This window comes from Schistocerca piceifrons, chromosome 4 (genome assembly GCF_021461385.2).
Source record: "Schistocerca piceifrons isolate TAMUIC-IGC-003096 chromosome 4, iqSchPice1.1, whole genome shotgun sequence".
In the NCBI taxonomy this organism is placed as follows: Eukaryota; Metazoa; Arthropoda; class Insecta; order Orthoptera; family Acrididae; genus Schistocerca; species Schistocerca piceifrons.
In genome coordinates, this window is record NC_060141.1 from 616,343,554 (window position 1) to 616,366,434 (window position 22,881).

At 41.1% G+C, this 22,881-nt stretch overlaps 2 protein-coding genes across 5 annotated transcripts in view; one reads left to right on the forward strand and one right to left on the reverse strand.

The window, feature by feature from the left end:
• The window catches only part of LOC124795119 (integral membrane protein 2C), a 35,571-nt gene extending 27,206 nt beyond the window's left edge, over positions 1 to 8,365 (reverse strand). Inside the window, exons 1-3 of the mRNA XM_047258978.1 lie at positions 8,175 to 8,365; positions 7,819 to 7,998; positions 7,600 to 7,725 (exon numbers count right to left, since the gene is read on the reverse strand). Coding sequence (XP_047114934.1) covers positions 7,600 to 7,725; positions 7,819 to 7,998; positions 8,175 to 8,261 — 393 coding nt within the window. The 5' untranslated portion in view covers positions 8,262 to 8,365. The remainder of the gene's footprint in view (positions 1 to 7,599; positions 7,726 to 7,818; positions 7,999 to 8,174) is intronic.
• The window catches only part of LOC124795118 (cytoplasmic protein NCK1), a 76,006-nt gene continuing 61,489 nt past the window's right edge, over positions 8,365 to 22,881 (forward strand). The window contains exons 1-2 of one of the 4 annotated variants that reach the window (XM_047258975.1): positions 8,365 to 8,727; positions 10,566 to 10,783. In XM_047258975.1, coding sequence (XP_047114931.1) covers positions 10,675 to 10,783 — 109 coding nt within the window. In that variant the 5' untranslated portion in view covers positions 8,365 to 8,727; positions 10,566 to 10,674. The other 3 variants (XM_047258976.1, XM_047258974.1, XM_047258977.1) reach the window with 3 other exon arrangements.

Consider the following 22,881-nt stretch of genomic DNA (forward strand, 5'->3'; position numbering starts at 1 on the left):
GGCCTGGAAAACATTTTCTGGCCCCTGACATGTAGGCTGCCTGCAAAGCACGTTGATCAGGCAGCCTAAACTTTTCCTACACAATATGTTTGTCATGCAAGGCAACCTATATGTGAGAGGTGGGGGAAAAAAACATTTTTGCCCTCTCTCCACTCCCACCAGAGCTAAGAGGTTATAAATCCCGATACTTATGAGGCCTGATTTTTCAGAGTTCAATTTGGTTGACATCAGTCCAAGGATTTTGGACGAAATCCCAGACATCTTTTTCCTTGAAACTTCCTGGCAGATTATCAGCGCACACTCTGCTGCAGAGTGAAAATCTCATTCTGGATCTTTTTCCTTTCTTGCAACAAGGACTTGGTATTTTACAACAGTCACTTAGGAATCCTCACTATATCCACAGTATACTTCAGGTATGTCTGAAACTTTATGTATCCTGTAGATAGCAATCCTTGGGACTAAACCACAGAAAAACCAAGTTTCTCATCAGAGGACTGTGGATAACAGATGTTTTCGATTTTAGAAATTTCTGGAACTTTCCTATGAAAGGAGTAACGAAACTGCTAAGAGGGGCATTCCTTGAAACCAGCAAATGCAATTTAGTTTCAGCAGTTGCAAGCACTTCATCTATAAATCCCAGTATCGTGGTTGCAATTCTTGTTTGTGGCATGATCAGATATGCTTTCTGAGTGGCTCAAGCAGGACAACTTGTGCCTCGTCTACCTATCAATCCTCCACCCTAGTATGCCCTGCAGGATGTGTGTGCATAGTTAAGTACTGTAAGAAAATTGCTTCCCATACCTGAAAAGAATAATTTTATCATGAAATCTGTGCATGACCAGTGAGTGAAAATGAAATGATAGTAGTTTTCCACAAAAACTCAAAATGATTGCAGTTGATAAGTTAGTCAAATAATAGTTTTAAAGGCCATGTATAAATGTTGGAAGATATAACTGATAATGTTAGATGAAGGAGTCTGCATTCAACTGTAATGTCTGAAATACATGATACTGCAATTTCTCTTGTAGTAATTGCCAATGTGTGAGATCCACTAATTCTAGATCTCTGGGTATCATGCAAAAAAGGTCTTAGCTTATTGTCTCTATTGAGGTCAACTGAAGTTTGTAATACCACTCATCTGGTTTGACCTGTGACAAAATGTATTGTGTTCTGTGACTTCATGGTGGCACAGGGTAATGGATAAGTGATGGAGAGGGTGTTTCTTAGTATGCAGTGGGACTCTTTAGTATGGGATGTTTATATTTCTAACTTGTTTGTGACTGATGTTAATGATACATTGGACTCCATCAGAGCCATTTGTGGGAATAACATCCGAGTTTGGACCGAATTGTTAGCGAGTTATTTAGGTGTTAGTAGTAGTAGCTAGGATATATATTTGGATTCTGATATGTTAGTGTAGTGTGTTGTTTATGGTTGGAGATTTAATTTTAATTTCATTTTTGTTAGTTACAGATATGAAGTTCATGATTAGATCTGTGCAAGCAGCGATGTGGGACATCTCGATCAAGATTAAATTTCTTCAGTTATTCATTTTAAGTGCCAAATATGTGAAATCTTATGTTTGTGGAGACGGCACGAGACTGACCAAAGCTGCTGCATGTTGGACCAGGGAGCAGTCCATGTGGAGTTGCCAGCTGGACAACATATGACGTTCTATGGGGAGAGTTTCCTGGTTTGAGAAGTCCAGGTTGGCCATCTGAAAAGTGACTGTAGACTAGATTTGTGTGTCAGCTCTCTGACCGGTAAGTATGTTTTTATGGTTTTGTTTCCCTTTATTGTTGTATGTATGGCATATGTGTTTATGTCAATAATTGTGTTTCATTTATATTAAAATTGGTGTTAATGCAGTTTTTTTTTATGAATTTTTGCTGTGTTGTTAGTAATGATGCTGGACTGGAAGGTATCATGAATTCTGTTTTACTTATATTGGTGAGGTTAGGTTTTCAATATTAGCTATAAGAGAGTTATGGTTTCGTGGTACTGTGGACTTCAGTTTTGAAACATAGTCAAGTGAAGCATTAGATATCAGAATTGTTGCGATGTGTGGTTTTGGGGTTTTTGTTTGCACTGCACAGGTCATGTGAAATTTTCAGTAGGCCTACTGGGTTATGGAGCTGTGTGTGAATAAGTGCTATTGTGGACTTTTGAGCTATATAGGTCTTTTGGAGACTAGTTTTTTTTTCTCTTTTCTTTCAGTTCTGTCAATTGCTGAATATTCTGCTTGCTTGATTTTTGTTTAGTAGGTGTTTTGGTATCTTTTCTTTATTAGGATTGTCATACATTTAATTCATTATCACCTCCTCCCCCCCACATCTTACAGTTGCACCATTTGTTTAATTTTACTTCTGCAATTAAATATTTTTCATATTATGTGTGTTTGTTCGCATGTGTAACGAGTGACATCATGGTCACCATATTGTATAAGCCTGAAATGAAGGTGTCCACCATCTTGATGCTGTAACAGGTCAAAGCTAGCAGGTGGTACAGCAATCTTCAGTTTTGCCCTTTATTTCATCATCCACGGTGAGCTAATGATTGAATATCAATTAATATTAAGTGTACTGTTGTCTATATTACTGGGCATTTTTTTTAAAATCCAAACATTGCCAGATTTCACAATGTGATCACCACCAATCTGAACCTTTAAACACTACTTATTATCACTGAATCTCACTGATAAGGTCTACGTGTTAGCAAACACATTGGTGGAGGTATATTATTCTTTTTCTCACACAAACGCAACTCACACATATGATCACAGTCTCTGGTTGCCAGATTGTGAACAGCATGATGGGAGTCTAGGTGGTGGGGGGTAAGGAGAAGGCTGGCGCGAGGAAGGTGTGGGGAACAGTGACGTGCATCTTGTGGGAGCATACAAGGACAAGATGGAGAGAAGGTGGGGCAGCTAGCTGTAGTCGGGAGGAAGTTAGACGGAGGGAGGGATGCGGCAGAAAGGGAGGGAAGTAAGAAGACTGTGGGTGTGATGGTGGAGTGGAGGGTTGTGTAGTGCTGGAATGTAAATAGGCAAGGGGCTAGATGAGTAAGGACAATGACTAACGAAGGTTGAGGCCAGTAGAGTTACAGAAACGTATGATATATTGCAGGGTGAGTTCCCACCTGTGCAATTCAGAAAAGCTAGTTTTGGTATGAAGGATCCATATGGCACAGGTAGTGAAGCAGACATTAAAATGAAGAAGACTGTGCTCAAAAACTGGGAGGTCCAGCTGTTTCTTGGCCACAGTTTGTCGATGGCTATTCATGCGGACAGACAGCTTGTTGGCTGTCACACCCACGTGGAATGCAGCACAGTGACTGCAGCTTAGAATCACGTGATGCTTATGACTGTACTGGAGTAGGCAGTAGTGGGAGGATGTATGGGACAGGTCTTGCATCTAGGACTATTACAGGGATATGAGTCACGAGGCAAGTGGCTGGGAGCAGGGGTTGTGTAGGAATGAGCGAGGATATTGTGTAGGTTCGGTGAGTGGTGGAATACTACTGTGGGTGGATTGGGAAGGATAGCGGGCAGGATATTCCTTATTTCAGGGCATGCCGCCGAGAAATAGTCAAAAACCTGGTGGTGAATGTGGTTCACTTGCTCCAGTTCTGGATGGTGCTGAGTCACGAGGGGACTGCTCCTCTGTGGTTGGACTGTGGAACTTTGGGAGGTGGGAGGGGGGGGGGGGTTGAATGGAGAGAGAGACGGAGAGAGAGACAGAGAGAGAGAGACAGAGAGAGAGAGAGAGAGAGAGAGAGAGAGAGAGAGAGAGAGAGAGAGAGAGAGGCAAGGAAGATCTGTTTCTGTACAAAGTCGGGAGGGTAATTACGCTCTGTGAAGGTCTCAACAAGAGCCTTGGTTATTTTGAGAGGGGCTGCCCATCACTAGTATGGAATTGGTCACAGCTGTCGAAATGGACGTATTGCTGGTGGTTGGTATGTTTGATATGGACAAAGGTACTGATGTAGTCACCTTTGAGGTGGAGGTTAGCCTCTAGGAAGGTGACTTGTTGGATTGAGGAGGACCAGGTGAAGTGAATGGGGGAGAAACTGTTGAGGTTCTGGAGGAATATGGATAGGGTGTGCCCGCCCTCAATCCAGATTGCAAAGATGTCAACAATGATTCGGAACCAGATGAGGGGTTTGGTATTCTGGGCCGTTAGAAACGATTCCATTGGATGACCCATGAATTTGTTGGCATAGGATTGGTGGCTTGCAGGTGCCCATTGCCATACTGTCCACTGTCTTTTTTACCTCTCTCTTTTGTTAATGCCCTCCCCCCTCCATCACACCTCCCAATGTGCACCTAGCTGCCCTACCCTCTCTCCACCTCATCCCTGTATGCTCCCCCAGGTAGCACTTTACTGTCACCCACCCCTATCCTGCTCAATCGTTTCATAATATTATCAAAGACAATCTTGACATTTTCATTATTACCAAAGGCCCCCTTCCACTACCCCTGCCCACAACGGCACATCCAACAATACACTTTATAATCCCCACAAGGAGACCACATGATAAGGCTCCAAGTACAACGGCAACATACTCAATAAATGCTAACTCTTCTAGTTCCATTTAACAGAATATTGAGTTCTCGCAGGACAATTTTGCTGTACATACACACACACATATTAGGTAACACTCACGCATTTAAAGTAAGGCATCCAGTTAATGGAAAGAAGATGGTGAGAAAAAATAATTAGACAACACAGACCTCCAACTACTATAATCTACAATATCAAAATAACCAGCAACCAGTTGCCTATAAAGGTTTTATTTCTGTAATCAGTTCAGGCACTTAGTGCCCTTCTTCAGAAGTTTATAACTATCACATTATTTGCGAGTGTCGAATAAAGAAATACAATTTCTTTTATGCAAATGGTTGCTGATTATTTCAATATATATGCACAATTAAAGTTGTGGAAGAGGGATAAAATACTATAATCTACAATCCAATCCTCCTCCTTTCATCTTCTCCCCCTCCCCCAAAAGAGATTTTACTATACAAACTGGATATGAATATATAACATCTGTAATATGTATGTTCTATGATGGCAACAACTATAGTCACCTTCGTGCTATAGGTATCGGACAGTCCAAAATCTGGTGGAGGAGGAGATTAGTGTTTAATGTCCCATCATCACCAATGGTGTCCTTAAAAAGATTCCTAAATGGATTACTTAAATCTCTTATCCTTCGCAGTGAGCAATATGATGACCAGGACGTCACTTAGTGGAAGAACCTACACTAACTTAAACATCAATTCCAACTAATATCACCATCCTATCAAACATAGAATTTACAGGATCTACATCTACATCGATACTCCGCAAGCCACCCAACGGTGTGTGGCGGAGGGCACTTTACGTGCCACTGTCATTACCTCCCTTTCCTGTTCCAGTCGCGTATGGTTCGCGGGAAGAACGACTGTCTGAAAGCCTCCGTGCGCGCTCTAATCTCTCTAATTTTACATTCGTGATCTCCTCGGGAGGTATAAGTAGGGGGAAGCAATATATTCGATACCTCATCCAGAAATGCACCCTCTCGAAACCTGGCGAGCAAGCTACACCGCGATGCAGAGCGCCTCTCTTGCAGAGTCTGCCACTTGAGTTTATTAAACATCTCCGTAACGCTATCACGGTTACCAAATAACCCTGTGACGAAACGCGCCGCTCTTCTTTGGATCTTCTCTATCTCCTCCGTCAGACCGATCTGGTACGGATCCCACACTGATGAGCAATACTCAAGTATAGGTCGAACGAGTGTTTTGTAAGCCACCTCCTTTGTTGATGGACTACATTTTCTAAGCACTCTCCCAATGAATCTCAACCTGGTACCCGCCCTACCAACAATTAATTTTATATGATCATTCCACTTCAAATCGTTCCGCACGCATACTCCCAGATATTTTACAGAAGTAACTGCTACCAGTGTTTGTTCCGCTATCATATAATCATACAATAAAGGATCCTTCTTTCTATGTATTCGCAATACATTACATTTGTCTATGTTAAGGGTCAGTTGCCACTTCCTGCACCAAGTGCCTATCCGCTGCAGATCTTCCTGCATTTCGCTACAATTTTCTAATGCTGCAACTTCTCTATACTACAGCATCATCCGCGAAAAGCCGCATGGAACTTCCAACACTATCTACTAGGTCATTTATATATATTGTGAAAAGCAATGGTCCCATAACACTCCCCTGTGGCACGCCAGAGGTTACTTTAACGTCTGTAGACGTCTCTCCATTGATAACAACATGCTGTGTTCTGTTTGCTAAAAACTCTTCAATCCAGCCACACAGCTGGTCTGATATTCCGTAGGCTCTTACTTTGTTTATCAGGCGACAGTGCGGAACTGTATCGAACGCCTTCCAGAAGTCAAGAAAAATAGCATCTACGTGGGAGCCTGTATCTAATATTTTCTGGGTCTCATGAACAAATAAAGCGAGTTGGGTCTCACACGATCGCTGTTTCCGGAATCCATGTTGATTCCTACATAGTAGATTCTGGGTTTCCAGAAATGACATAATACGCGAGCAAAAAACATGTTCTAAAATTCTACAAGAGATCGACGTCAGAGATATAGGTCTATAGTTTTGCGCATCTGCTCGATGACCCTTCTTGAGGACTGGGACTATCTGTGCTCTTTTCCAATCATTTGGAACCCTCCGTTCCTCTAGAGACTTGCGGTACACGGCTGTTAGAAGGGGGGCAAGTTCTTTCGCGTACTCTGTGTAGAATCGAATTGGTATCCCGTCAGGTCCAGTGGACTTTCCTCTATTGAGTGATTCCAGTTGCTTTTCTATTCCTATCAGGCATAGATTTTAAACTGCATACACAATTGAACAATTATTCCCATGAAGCATTCCTGTACCTCTCCATGGACTGTCTTTCAGGTGATTATGATTGCAATATAACTCATCACTGTCAGTGAATATCTCTAATAAAGGCATTAGGATGTTAGAACGACCCTCCCCCCCCCCCCCCATACACAAACTAATCCTTACCTTAGACAGATTTCGTACAACCAAAAGATTAAATAGCAATTTCGTTTCAGAATTAAGTAGGACTATTCTGCTGCCCTTTCTGTCTCATTAATCTAAAATAATTTTATATGCTACAAACAGTGCCCGTACGATAATTTGAAGGGGGGGGAGATGGGGGGGGGGGGGCTAACCCTGGAGTATGCATTTTGGAAGACGAATGGTGGCTTATAAGTAGCCATAAAATTTTACAGTTCTGATCCTGTTAAACACCTGCGTAATACCGACTTTTAAATTATTTTCTCGAAAGAAAAACACCTGACTACAATAATTTCTTCTTTTCCCTGAGTGCTGGGGAAGGGAGGGGAATGTAGCTCCTGATGCCCCCCCCCCCCTCCCCCAGGAATGGTTGCCCCTATTTGCTACCAGTTAATATGTATTTTTCCACGTACATGTATAATTTCCTTTCAACAGTCATGCTAACCGTATTGATATGTGCAATGCTGCAAAAAAAAATGGAACAAGTTTTATGCTCAGACTTTTCCCTCTTATTATTATTTAGATTATGACAATATACATTTCCCATTAATACTTACAGCAAACAAGTCTGAATCTGCAACATATGAATCTGAATTCACGTTTTGGTTGCTTCTGTCATCCAAATACATTGTGGCATGTGTACCTTCATATGGGATTGTGCACCAACCACGAAAACGTTGCACCTGACAGCGAATTACAGTATAATTAAATTATTGTGAAACATATTTTCTAATACATAGGCTAATGCAGCAGTTTCAGGGCCAATGTTTGATTACCTGAGATCTTGCAAATTGTCTGTAGAGATACACTCCGGCTATGATTCCGATGCTCATTACTAACAGAGCAGTTAGAAATAAACATATTGTTGTAGCAGCTGAAACTCTACGCGCTCTGGTACGCAAAACAAAGTATTGTGGTTCTGTTTCTGCAGCTCCTTCCAAATCAGGTTTCGAGGGCTGTAACAAGATGTTCATCAGCGAAATTTCTAGTACTAGTGAACGCTCATATTACATTCTGCAATTCCACCAGTGCTTATCAGCTTAAGATAACTGCGCATAATTTTCTTCATGTTGCCATTTTCATTACTCCATTACAGAGCCCTTAGCGTAGCAAGCCGTTGGTATATACTTACGTAGTTTCCAATCTCTTCATTTATAACTAAGGGAGCTTCCTTCTTGTCTGCCTTTTTTTCACTTAATGGTTTCGTGATAATTGTCATTTTGCTTGCTTAAATAGATCGAGAACTGTCAAGTTTTCACTACAGACGTCAAATCCTCACATCGATCTCGGCAGCTTCTCAATACTCCCGTCCTTTACCAGTGGCGCTGTACGGATTGACAAAGAAATAACGCGTAGCGAGTACCTCAGCCCAAATTTTAATACTAGTGAAGCGAAATTATTTTGTATGGGATACAGGAGATTTATATCGTTGTAGGGTGGTCCTATTACCACAGAATCTTAAACTGAATTAGAAAGTAATAACAACAGAACAGGGTCAGTTGTATGAGGGAGAAAGACTTTTTCATATGACGCTAGCGGCGGAACACAGGACTGGAATTTAGATGTGACTGGCAAGCCTAAATACTGTTCCTCATAGCGATCGGGGCGGACAACCTTATAGTTAAAAGAACTGCGTCTATAGAATATCTATGCCTGTCATAGTAATATGTCAAGTTTGAAGATTGGTAAGATATTTTCATAAAATTGGTGCTCCTAGTAAATGATTGCATGGATGCTTGTTTCGTAGTTTGTTTATTACGGAATATGAAAGCACGGTGTAATTCTGATTCAAGATACATTCCGTAGTTGTTATGCAGTTGCAATAAAATGTTTTTTTTTGGAGTTGTTGTTGCATTTTGATTAAGTGGTCGGTATTTGGAGTGCGTAAACGAATGGAATATTGGTATAACTGATTATGAGGTACGTTTATTCTATAACTTATCTTTATCACCAATGCATGCCTTAGAGACCTCTGGGCCTACCATAAAATCGGATACATTTCATTAGATACCTGCAGTAATTAAATGTGACATTTGTACAGCTGTGTATTGCTGCACACCGCACTTCTGACATTCATCATCAGTTTGCATTACATATCTGTTTTAGCGCTCTGTTTATATGAAGAATAAAAACCTGTTTCCTGTAAACTTGACATTTAACTGCATGCACTCTATTACAGAATATTCCAGTATCTACTCATATAATGAAGATACAACTGACAGAATTTCTAAGCAGATTTATTTTGTAGCATCTGTATTTGGATAATATGAAATGCAGTGCCTAATAAAGCCTGCCTTGATTCTTTTCCATTTTTAATGTCATCTGGCCTCCTACCATTATGCCACCAAGTCTTTTGTTGTCTGTTGAAATCTGACACTCCTTGGTCCATTAGCCATCGATTCAGTAGGCCATAAATCCAGTTCAGGTGACTGCACCTTCAAAGTAAGTTACTGGACTACAAACTAAGGTCAATCAGATGCAGATGTGTTGCTGGAGGCAATATCACAGAAATTTCATTTTTGTTACAGTCGTAACTCATTACCAGTACAGCCTGTTCCCCACTCCATTTGTCTGTTGCACTTGCTCCTCTTATAGTTCTCAACATGTGTCTCTCTATTGCTTGCCATGTAACCCTCATTTTTCCCTCTAGATGTGTCAAAACTCATTATACGCACTTACTGTTAACTTATGATTCAGACACATTGAAAGTTTAGTTTTCACAATGGACACACATTTAGGTTATCAAAAGCACTCCAGACCAATTTTTACCACTTTGTATTTGTTTCCTATGTGGTCACTGAGCTACCCTAAATACAGCTCACGGACTGTTTCTAAGACTTGATTCCAGAATCAATCTGCCAGGAAGTTTCTTAAGACTTGATTGTTTATTTATAAAGTTTTCTCGTTAATGTGTTCCTCGTGAATATAGAATGAACAGCTTTGTTGAATTGCAGTCTTCACATTTAACTGTTGTTGCACATGACATCCAAAAATATATACATCGTTACGTGTGCCCACCTATACCTAAGTTTATATTATAAAATTGTCTTTATTTTGATAACTTGTTAAACCTAAATAAAGGGAGAAAAAAATTTACATTACAAACTGACTAATTTTATATTGTAATCTGTTGTAAGGGAAATACATAATTTTGTACCACTCGTACACACTACCAAAGGCATACTTGATACAATGTTCCCTGACATATGCTTCATTTCCTGGTCCTAAAAGGTTAAAGTAGTATACTGCAGAAATGGTGACTGCACTTTTCACATTTCTTGAGTCACAAAATCAATTCAAACAAACTAACTTTATTGAAGTGTAAGTGCAAACCACCTCAGCTTAAACATAATCAAGTACCCATATTTTGTTGCTTGGCCACTTGTATAATGTGTTGTATTTATATTTTATACAAATTTGTGATTTGTGCTTGCCTCATTTTGAAGGTAGGTCAGTGGTTTATTGTAAAAAAGATTGTGCCTTATTATGTTTGCATTTTAAATTTTTGGTTTGCATCCACTAGTAATAACATGTCTACTCAAGATGGGATTTGAGAAGCACTGTATCAGGTGACTGCAGCTTAAAAGTTAAGCTGCTGTACCACAAACTAAGGTCAGTCAGATGCAGGAGTGATGCTGGAAGCAAGATCACAGAAATCTGTTGGCACCAGAGAAGCTACTGCTGGCCAGACAAAAAACAGTTTTCGACCCTCACCTCACTACATGGCAGCTATTTGGCATGGTATGGAAACTTACAACTTTCTGTGTTGGATCTCTCTCTTTTACTCTCTCTGTTTTAACATATTTAATGTTTGTTTTTGAAACAGCAGATTCATAGCTGAAATACACTAAATAACAGTCAAGGAAGGCCTTTTGTTTGAAATCACTTCTAGCACAAGGGAAAAAAGAATATAATTTCCTGTTAGTGGTGGGTCACAAGCCTGACCCAACCAGGTACTTGCCATGGCCTCTGTAGAGGAGCCATCGTGGCATTTGCTTTGCATGATTCTTGAAATAAAAAGTAAAGTTTTAAATCTATATGTAGATTTGAACTAATTTATCTTGAATGCAAGTCTAGAGCCTTAATTTTATCACCAGCAACATATACAAGACACTAAACTTTTGAACACATACTCATCTGTCACCTGCACAAAACAGGTTTTACGGGCGTGTGTGACGTACAAATAATGCAAGTGATGATGGCTAGAAAGATCTGCCCTGTCTGTGTGTGCAGCATAAGGAAACAAATACCACTATAGCACCTCCATCGTTTTAAAATGCAGAGGAGTAAATTAGGAAGATTTAAAAAGAGGAGGTGGCACGTTTCAGAGGGAGAAAGGAAGATAGGGATGAAGGAAACGGTGTGTAGTGCTTGCTTACTCCCGGTCTTGGCCTCCAAACACCATTAACATTCTCTCTTCCTTTCCTCTGTTGTGCATTGTGTAGAAATTTCTTAATCTAGATTCTGACTGACCTATACCTCCTCCAGTTACCTCTGTCTACATCCTCCTTTGCTCTCATCCTCAAGAGGAAAGCTGTAGCATGTAACTTTGGCCTTCCTTTGATGTTATTTTGTGTGTTTTAATCTGCTATACTGTAAGTGTCATCTCCCAAAGGTAAGTATTAAACAATTCATATTTATTTCAATGTGACATTTCATGTTTAATTTTCCTCTGTGTTGGTGACCTTTTTCAAACAAATACACTAAGATGTTTCAAAGAAATGAATTTCGTAAGTGATAGCATAGAGGAAGTAACATAATGAAGCTTTGTCTTTCTTGTAGTTTTTGAATGGTATGTAGACTTCATTGTATACTGTAGCTACAAAGTGATCATCCAAATCTCATATACTTAATTTGTGAATACCGAATAGGTTGAGGAATAACAGTTACGAAATAGATTAAGGGAAAGGAGGGTGGCAATTCTTCTATAAAACCTGGAATTCTAAGGGAATTAAATTTTATCTGGAAAAATTAGGGAAATCTCTGGGAATTTTATAAAATCCCAGAGAATTCTGTGTTTTTAACTTAGCATTGAAATTTAATTTTAATTGAGTTTTATAAATCACAAATTTTAGAATACTTAATATTTCAAAGTGTGTTAATTATACTAATATTTTTCCATGTAGATTATTGATATTTAAAAACTGCGGTTGAACTACTGCTTATAGTTTGAGAGAGGAAAGAAAAGTCGTTATTGTGGTAAAAAAAAAAAAAAAAAAAAAAAAAAAAAGAGAGAGAGAGAGTTCCATTCATGATATGTGAGATTTTTTTTTTATTCGTTGCTCAGCCAGTAATATATCGTTTGCCCATCTTTTATCATTTACATCTTCCTGTAAACTACATTTATGTACTCAGAACACAACGTTAGGAGAATCCTCAGATACCTGAAGGACGATTCTCTCTTGCTTGTTGCTACTTTATTGTTATGTGCTTCTGTCTCATTTTATTTTGTGGAATTTTGAATTTTTCTTAATCCTACTGTTTGAAAATAATATTTCTGAAAAAAAGTCTTCTAATTTCACCACAACTGTTATAACTGTTATTTAAATTTTGATTAATGGAGGTAGTTCATTGCTTCACAGTTGTCTTACGCTAAAAATGACACACTTGTAGTCTGTTGCTGTCAAACCAATTTTATTATGATTTTTCCAAAAATAGCTGCACTGTATTCCTGCAATCCCAGTGCAGATCAGTTGTGTATACTAGCTATTGCAAAATACACTGAAGAGCGAAAGAAACCAGTACACCTGCCTAATATCGTGGAGGGCCCCCGTGAGCACTCAGGAGTGCCACAACACGATGTGGTATGGACTCGACTAATGTCTGTAGTAGTACTGGAGGGAACTAACTCTATGAATCCTGCAGGGCTGTCTATAAATCCATAAGAGTATGAGGGGGTGGAGATCTCCTCTGAACAGCACATTGATAGACATCCCAGATATGCTCAATGATGTTTATTTTTGCGGAGTTTTGTGACCAGCGGAAGAGTTAAAACACAGAAAAGTGTTCCTGGAGCCATTCTGTAGCAGTTCTGGACATGTGGGGTGTTGTATTATCCCACTGGAATTGCTCAAGTCCATTGGAATGCCCAGTGGACATGAATGGATGCAGCTGATCAGACAGAATCCTTACGTATGTGTCACCTGTCAAAGTCGTATCTAGACGTATCAAGGGACCCATATTACTCCTACTGCACTTGCCCTACCCCATTACAGAGCCTCCACCAGCTTGAACAGTCCCCTGCTGACATGCAGAATCCATGGGTTCTTTAGATTGTCTCCATACTTGTATACGTCTGTGTGCTGGATACAATTTGAAATTAGATTCGTCTGACCAGGCAACATGTTTCCAGTCTTCAACAGTCCAATGTTGGTGTTGACGGGCCCAGGCAAGGCATAAAGCTTTGTCGTGCGGTCATCAGGGGTACATGAGTGGGCCTTTGGCTATGAAAACCCACATCAATGATGTTTCATTGATTGTTTTGCATACTGACACTTGTTGAGGGCCCATCATTGAAATCTGCAGCAATTTGCGGAAGGGTTGCACATCTGTCACGTTGAATGATTCTCTTCAGTCATTGTTGGTCCAGTTCTTTCAGAATCTTTTTCTGGCCACAGTGATGTTAGAGATTTGATGTTTTACTGGATTCCTTATATTCACGGTACACTCGTGAAATGGTTGTATGGGAAAATCCTCACTTCATCACTACCTCGGAGATGCTATGTCCCATTGCTCATGTGCCGACTATAACACCAAGTTCAAACTCACTTAGATCTTAATAAACTGCCATTGTAACATCAGTAACCGATCGAACAACTGCCGATCGAACAACTGCGCCAGACACTTGTTGTCTTACATAGACATTGCCAACTGCAGTGTCGTATTGTGCCGGTTTACATATCTCTGTATTTGAATATGCATGCCTATTCCAGCTTCTTTGTCATGTCAGTGTAAATCATCCAGCTTAAGGCATAGGTAGAAAATGCTTGCATAAACATACTTAGAACAGCAAGATATACTCTGATGTCAGCCTGTGGTACTTGAAAATGGTTATGAAAAAGATAGAGAAGAACACTTAATGTGTTACAAAAAGTTGTCAAATATGCAGGAGATGCTTGAATGTGCAATTAATAACTTCACTTCATTGGCATACTTTAGGAGCATTGATTGCCACTTATGTTTGATGACTGTTAACAAGTTCTGAATGCAGTAATAGTGATAGCAACTGTTTGCAGTGAAGGCCTTCTTTGATTTGATTATTTACATGCCTGAGCTGCATCATCTCCCGTTGCTTGGAGACATTCAGACAGATTAAATCAAGTGATCTCAGTAGCCAAATCATCTGTTGCTTCCCAGATGCAGCTGTTAAAGTATCTTTCACACCATTGCTGAACTAGGGTGCAACTCTATGGTATTGTAAATAATATTTAGTCAGTATTCAGAAATCTGAAAACACCCCTTTAAGGAGCATTACGGCCATAAATGTGGGTAGGAATAATTAATATATGGTGTGATTGATCTTTGATGAAGAGTTCCAGAACATTAATATAAAATGAGCCTTAATAGATGAACTTTGAATCCTGTAATTTGAACACTATGCTAACAAACATGTGGCTTGAAATGTTTCAGGAGGGAAACTGTAAAGTCCGTAGGCTTAGAAAAAGGATTGCAGAGAAGTCTACTGTAGAAACAAGTGAATAAATTCAATGTATTGAGGGCAATGGTTGGGTTTGATTGTCAAGATTAAAAGGTTCAAACTGCTGCTTGCATAACACTCTGCACACGCTGGTACATTATATGCCAAAGTTATGTGAATATGTCATTTACTTGTTGATAAGTTGTCTTCATCTTGTCACAGGACATTTTCTTAGACAGCCAAAGTATATGTTACTCACATGTGACCTCTGTAATACACATTTGAATGGAATATGGCTGTTTGTTGTAAGTTTCGGTGCTCATGTATCAGTGTTTGGAGGCAGAGGTGAATACCTCTTTGGGGATGCACCATCAGCATTGTCGCAGTGGATAATGCTCACTGCACTCATTGTTCTTTAAGCTGCATGTTCTCTCCAGGTTGTGCTAACTCTAAGGAGCTTGGCCAGTCCTAATTGGCTATGTTTCAGAGAGCACAGGGTTCATGATATGTGGCTACACGTAATTAACCCACAGGGCTGTAAATACTTGGTATTTTGAGTGACTACAGTTTGGAGTGATGGTGGTACATTCATTCTGTATCTTGGAAAGAATTATCTACGCACAACTGACTGCATTTCGGTGATGGTAGTAATCTCTAAAATAAATATCAACTTAAAAATGAAGTATATACTGATATGGTGTGTAGTAGTTAAGGCTACAAAGTTTGCAACAAATCTCCAAGGACAATGCTACATTCCAGCTAAGCTGTGCTTGCTTAGTTGTACAAAGTTGTGCGTGGGTTGACCATATTTTCCATGGCTGCTTTGAAACTTCTGGGTCATCTGTAATTTTGAGTACATATTCTAACAGTAGCTAGTTGGTTCTCCAGAGAGTATTCATGTACAAAAAGCTCAGACAGTTGTCCACTTAAAAAAGGTGTGTTCACTGTTGAGGTGTGGAGTGCTTCTTTACAAAGATGGAAGTGTGTTTCATTGAAGATTTAAGTACAGACCAATTGCTGTGAACATCACAACAAATACTTGTGTTTGAGGCCGTTGGGATGACATTGAGTAGAAGAGCAAGGTAACATATTAATACTACAGTGAGAACATCAGCTCCATCCGAACCAGAGGGACATCTACAGCCCATGGTGAATTCTTTTACTCAAATTATTCCTTCCTCCAACCAGAATCCAGCTTTCATGGAGGATCAGTTGGGATTACAGTACCACCAATACTGAAGTGTACAGCAGCTCTTTCCCCATGTGAGTGATTAATTGAGCATTATCTGTAATATGTGACATTTCACCGGCGACAAAAAAATCTTTTACAAAATGTTATGGTAAAAGTGATTCTACCGCACCTTTTGGAAATATATATTTTAATTTCTTTCCTCAAACATCTGTAGTGGTCATAGTGTTATACTAAGAATGCACACAACATACCTTGTAGCAGGTAGCAAACTGCTGCATTGAATTAATCTTAGACCCTGCACTACTTCTCACTCACTTCCAGTGTACATTTGAGGAGATATCATTCCACAATTGAAAACCTGAGAAGCTTGCGGATGACCATACTACAAGCTTTCCATCAAAGATCTCATCTGAATGAGGCATTCTGCAATCTTGAGAATGCTTATGATATTTCTCGAAGATGTAATGGCATCAGATAGCTCCATATGTAGGGCTTATGGGGACAACTCTCTCCCATTATACAGTCCCTACTATTGCAGTTTTACTTGCATTTTAGTTTGATTCAACATGTTTCTGATAAATTGCTTTACATCTACATTTACATCTACATCGATACTGTGCATCCATCTTATGGTGCATGTTGGATGGTATCTTATACCGCTACTAGTCATTTCCTGTCCTGTTCCACTCGCAACTAGAGCGAGAAAAAAACGACTGTCCGTGTACCTCCGTACAACTCCTAATTTCTCGAATCTTATCTTCATGGTCCTCATGTGCCGTGTATGTTGGTGGCAGTAGAATCATTCAGCAGTCAGCTTCAGATGCCGATTCTCTAAATTTTCTCAGTACTGTTCTTCAAAAAGAACATTGCCTCTTCTCCAGGGGTTCCCATTTGAATTCCTGAAGCATCTCCATAACACTTAAGTGTTGATCGAACCTGCCAGTAACAATCTAGAAGCCCACCTCTGAACTACTCTGATGTCCTCCGACAGTCCGACGTGATACAGAACCAAAACTCTCTAGCCATATTCACGAATAGGCCACACAAGTGTCCTATATGTAGTCTCCTTGGCAGATGAACCACATTTTCCCAAAATTCTTCCAATAAACTGAAGTTGCCCATATATTTAGATGACGTGGCATGTGTCAAACAGTACACTGTATATGAACATTACAGGTTCGCTTTTCCTACTCATCTGCATTAACTTAAAATGCCCCACATTTAGAGCTAGTTGCCATTCATCACAACGGGCAGAACTTTTGTCTAAGTCATCTTCTATACAGAGAACAACAGTGGTCCTATCACATTTCCCTGGGGTACCCCTGATGATATCCTTGTCTCTGATGAACATTCACCATCAAGCATAACATACTGGATTTTAAACATGTAAATGGCTGCCCACTGTATGTCTCAAATTTGAACTGTGGTAGTTTCTGCCATGGATGTTAATGATTAATCATCCCTGACAGCAGCTGCATTTAGTATCTGTTATTCGTGGATAGTATTTTGATTTTTTTTGTATTTATTCTTGTTCCAGCCGTTCAGCAACCATAGCACTGTTGCAGCTAACAGTTATGAGGTTAGAAGAAAGGGTAGACAATAGTAATATAAAATTTTATTAAGAAGATGGAAAGGGAAAACTGCGACTTGTCACATGTGGGAGTTATTAAGTTACAGACAGGCACAATGAAAGGGAACACTAGAAATATTTTCAGTTTATAGGCAGATTCCTTCGTCAGAAGGAGAGCTTTCACACAACAAAGACTCTCTCTCTCTCTCTCTCTCTCTCTCTCTCTCTCTCTCTCACACACACACACACACACACACACACACACACACACACAGCCACTGTCTGAAATGAGCGGCAGTCTATCTCGAGTGAGTAATGGAGGTAAGGAGGTGACATAGTGTTGGGAGTGGTAGGGAATGCTGTTTAGGGGTTACGGAAGGTGCTGGTGGGAGCATGCAGCTACATGTTAGAGACAGGGTTGCTAGGTGTGGTGCTGGGAGGCTGTGGTGGGGAGGGGAACGAGGTGGGAGGGAATTGGAGAAGAGGAAAGTATTAGTAGTTGCAGGTTAGGCAGGCTAGAAGCCATCTGTGTACTGTAGTGGGAGCTGGAAAGCGGAGAGACAGTTCGAGGACAGAGACTAGCGAAGGTTAAGGCCAGGTGGATTATGGAAACGAAGGAGATGTAGGGATAGCTCCCACCTTCACAGTTTAGAAAATCTGGTGTTGGTGGAGGGGGGGGGAAACCCCACACACATTGCACATGCTGTGCAGCAGTCATTACAGTGAAGCGCATCATGTTCGGCTGCCCATTCACTGACTGGCTGGTCCATCTGTCTTTTGGCCACTGTTTGATTGTGGCCATTTGAGTGGACAGTCAGCTAGTTAGTTGTCATGCCCATGTAGATAACGACACAGTGGTTGCAGCTAAGTTTGTACATCAGGTGGCTGCTTTCATAGGTAGCTCTGCATTTGGTGGGGTAGGAGATGCCAGTGACAGGAATGGAGTAGGTGATAGTGGGAAGTAGGTCTATTGCAGATACATGATTCACGAGGCAAAGGTTTGGAAGCAAGTATGGAATAGGGACAGACAAGGATGTTGTGTACAGAGTGTGAATGACAAAATACCATTTGAGAGGGATGGTCCTTTTATTGGGGAGCATATTTCTCATTTCAGGGCAGGATGAGAGATGCCAGACCCTGGTAGAGAAAGTGACTCAGTTGCTCCATCCCTAAGTGCTACTGTGTCATGAGGAATGCTCCTTTTTGGCCAGACTGGGCGTATATGGTGGATGGTTGGTGACTGGTCATACAAGGTATGTGAGATCTGTTTCTAGAAAGGTTAGGAGGGTAATTCAGTTTTTGAAAGTTTCTTTGTGACCCTCGACATATTTGGATGACCTCTGATGGCTAGGCTGTATGGAAGTAACTTCTTGGTATGGAATGGATGGCTGCTATCGAAGTGGAGGTGGTGTTGATGGTTGGTAGGACTGGTGTGGGTGGAGGTATTCTTGAGGTGGAGGTCGATGTTAAGGAAGGTGGCTTGTTGGGCTGCGGAGGACCAGATGAAGTGAATGGTGGAGAAAATGTAGAGATTCTGGAGGAATGTGGATAGGGTATCCTCACGCTCGGTCCAGATCATGAAGATGTCATCAATGAATTTAATTCACCTAGTAGCCCTATCCATTCTCCATCTCATCCCTGCATGCTTCCAAAGGCCGCACTAGCATTTTCCCTCACTCTTAAGATACCATCCCTCCCTCTCCCAACCCTATGCCTCCTCCTTAAACCTGCTACACACCTTCCAGGTAGATTGCTGCTCACATAAGATGTGATCACAGTTGGGCCTTAGTGCCTGGTGACAGTGGCCGTGTGTGTGTGTGTGTGTGTGTGTGTGTGTGTGTGTGTGTGTGTGTTTTCTACTACTAAAGAACAACTTTCTCTGAAAGCTGCAGATATATTTAGTGTTCTTTTTTTACTGTGCCTGTCTGTAACTCAGCACCTCTTCTGTGTGGTGAGTAGCAATCTATCCTTTCCATATCATTTTTCTGTCCTGTAACTTCCATTGTTTGAAACAAGTTTTTGACAGAGCTATGTGCAATATATGTATCGTAGGGAAAATTCACTTGAGAAATTATAAGTAGACTAGCTGAGTACCTGGTGTCTTCTATTAGTCCATCTCCTCCTTTGCCCTCCGTCTTTCCATAACCCCCGCCCCCCTCCCCTCCCTGCCCACCCTGCCATTCTCTTCCCCATCCTGTTTCTGTCTCCTCCCTCCTCCTTGCTGTCTATCCATTCCCCCATCCTCCTCCTCCCCCTTCTCTCACCATGTTATCTTGCTCATTTCAATAGGATGCTGGTGGTTCCTACTCCCACAATATTTCTTTCCAGATCATAACTAATGTGTACCAAATTTCGTTGAAATCATTCTATGGGATTAGGATGAGCTTTTCTCATGTCAGATATTTTTAACCTGTTTCACATGTATTTTTATACATGTTTCACCTGCATATCTAGTGAATTTTGCCCTGAAGTTTCATATTAATGCATCTCAGTGGTTACGACATTGTACCTTCTGACCCAAGTGCTGTACAATGATATAATTTTGCAGGTACATCCAGTGGTATATGTGGCTAATGTATGCAAAATGTGTTGTGAATAAGGTTAGTAGAAAATAAATAATAAATTAAAATATCAGTTATGATGCGGCAGTTTGTCATGCGTCTGTGTTTATGACGTCAAATCTCGTGAACTGTGTGTTGTACAATGGTATATTTGTGTAGGTACATTCAGCAACATACCTGAATACTATCTGTGAAATGAAATGGATTGTGAGTGCAGTTCGTAGTAAAGAAGTAATAAATTAAAACATTATTTCATGAGGCAGTTTTAATGCAGGAGCAGCGAAAATGTGATAAGTGATAATATTTTTTTCCTCTCATCAGTTTTTAGGGTTGTCAGTGCGAAAAAGTTCTGTAAAGTTTTGAAATTGTGTGTAGACTTGTTTGTTCCAAGTCACCAAGCGTTCTCATTCTTAAATAATAAACGAGTGAAGTAAGGATATTAGTGCATTGTCGACTACACTGCTTTTTCCCCCACACCCCTCTAATAGTTAGGTGGTTCTTACCCACAGTGATAATTTCCAAGGAGTAAGTGATACAGGTACCATGTTTGATTGAAATCAGTGTACATATGTAGGTACGTATGATCGATGTTTTTTTACCCTTACGGAATTGTGATTGAGGGGCACTTATAAATTCTAAAAGTACCTAGTCTCATATTCCAGTAATTGGCACCCCTGAATGATCTCAGTATTTTAATATTCGTCACAAGATGTGGGAAACAGAACTCATCTGCTCTACTTTTATAGAGCCTTCATGCAATTCTGGCTTAGTAATGGCTGTGCTGTCAGTCAGCTTAAAGGTCCAAGCAGAAGATAGGCACTGAGGGAAGGGAACCATATTTACATTAAGTGACAACTCTCACAGCACTGTACCGAGCGAGGTGGCGCGGTGGTAGCACACTGGACTTGCATTCGGGGGACGACGGTTCAATCCCGCGTCCGGCCATCCTGATTTAGGTTTTCCGTGATTTCCCTAAATCGGTCCAGGCAAATGCTGGGATGGTTCCTTTGAAAGGGCACGGCCGACTTCCTTCCCCATCTTCCCTTATCCGATGAGATCGATGACCTCGCTGTTTGGTCTCTTCCCCCAAACAACCCAACCCAACCCTCTCACAGCACTGCAAGCAATTATTAATTAATTAATTTATTAATTATTAATAAGAAGGTGAACCTTCAGGAGCATGGAAGGAGACAAAATATACACTCCCCCCCCAGGGGGTCCACAACTCTTTTGTGGATGCGTGGTGAGCACGGGACCCCGAACTAGTGCGGCTCTCTTTCCTTTCCGGGCTGCATACCTTCCATTTCCAATCCCCCCCCACCGTCTGGAGATGGACGCATATAACTGTAAGACATAGTCTCTCTTCTTTGCTTTCTATGCTGGAAAGTCTCTGTCCTCCCTTTGTCCTTCTCTTTTCCTTGCCTCTTCTCTTTACCCTCTTCTTTCCATTTCTTTGTTCCTCCCTTTCTCATTCTTTCCTTCCTGTGCGTGTCGACCCACATGTAGCCAGTGACGGGGTAACGCGTAATTCCCAGCCCCGGGTTGACAGGTAGGACACATACGTACTCTATGGTAACGGCCAGGCCCAGGGAGGGGTGATTACCCAAGCTAGTACCTTCCGAATGTGCCGATTGGTCCCTCCGTCCGTTTCTCAGGAGATGTGACCTGAGGTGTGAACAATCACCTAAGGTGGGAGTGCCTTCAGAGGGGGCCCCCACAAGGAAGGAGCACACCATCGGAGACACCGGTAATCATGGGGAATACTTCCACAATGGTTTCCTCTACGTCTATAATTTCTGCTCACAAGCGAAAGTTATATGAGTCCCAGCCACGGACATTTCTTCCATCAGTGCCACAGTTCCTTGTTTCTCGGTCGGCCGAAGGTCAAGAATTCTCCACAGTCAACCCCTTCATTGTTCAGAAAGGTGTCGATGCAATTGCAGATCCTGTAAAGTCTTGTTCCTGATTACAAAATGACACCTTGTTGTTAGAAACAGCCACTGCCCTCCAGGCACAAAAATTGCTGTGAACTTCACTGCTACACACCTTCCCTGTCCGGGTAGAAGGGCACTGTACTTTAAATTCATCACGCGGGGTGGTTTATACACGCTCACTCGACGGATTGCCCAGTGAGGAAATTCAAAACTACCTGTCTGACCAGGGCGTAACGGCTGTACATAGTCATGAAAAGGGTTGACAAGGACTTGGTACCAACACGTACTACCTTCTAAACATTTGACAGAGTTCAACTTCCATAGAACATTGAAGCGCCCTATGAGATAATTTCAGTTCGCCCTTACTACATCCCCAACCCTATGCGTTGCTATCGGTGTCAGCTGTTTAATCATACCAGGCACTCATATTCCAAGCTGGCCAAATGCGTTACGTGTAGCAAGGATGCCCAAGAGGGTGCTTGTCCACCTCCATCCCCTCGTTGCATCAACTGTATGGGTGACCACACTGTTTCCTCTAGAGATTGCCCCATTTTCTAAGATGAATGGCTTATTCAGGAAATCAGACTGAAGGAAAAGGTGTCTACATTTGCTGCTGCCCAATGTGGTTTCGGAAAGCATCGTTCTGCAGTTGACTATCTTGTTGCTATCTCCACTTACATCATGGACAATTATCTCAGGAAACGCCAAACAGTAGCAATATTTTTTGATCTGGAGAGAGCATACGATACCTGTTGGAGGACGGGCATCCTCCGCACACTGTTCCCTTGGGGCTTTCGAGGTCGGCTACCCCTTTTTATTCATTAATTTATGACATAGCGCACATTTAAAGTGTGTGTGAACACTACTCTCTCCCGTACTTTCTCCCAAGAAAACGGCGTGCCCAAGGGCTCTGTGCTAATTGTTGTACTGTTTGCCATTGCCATAA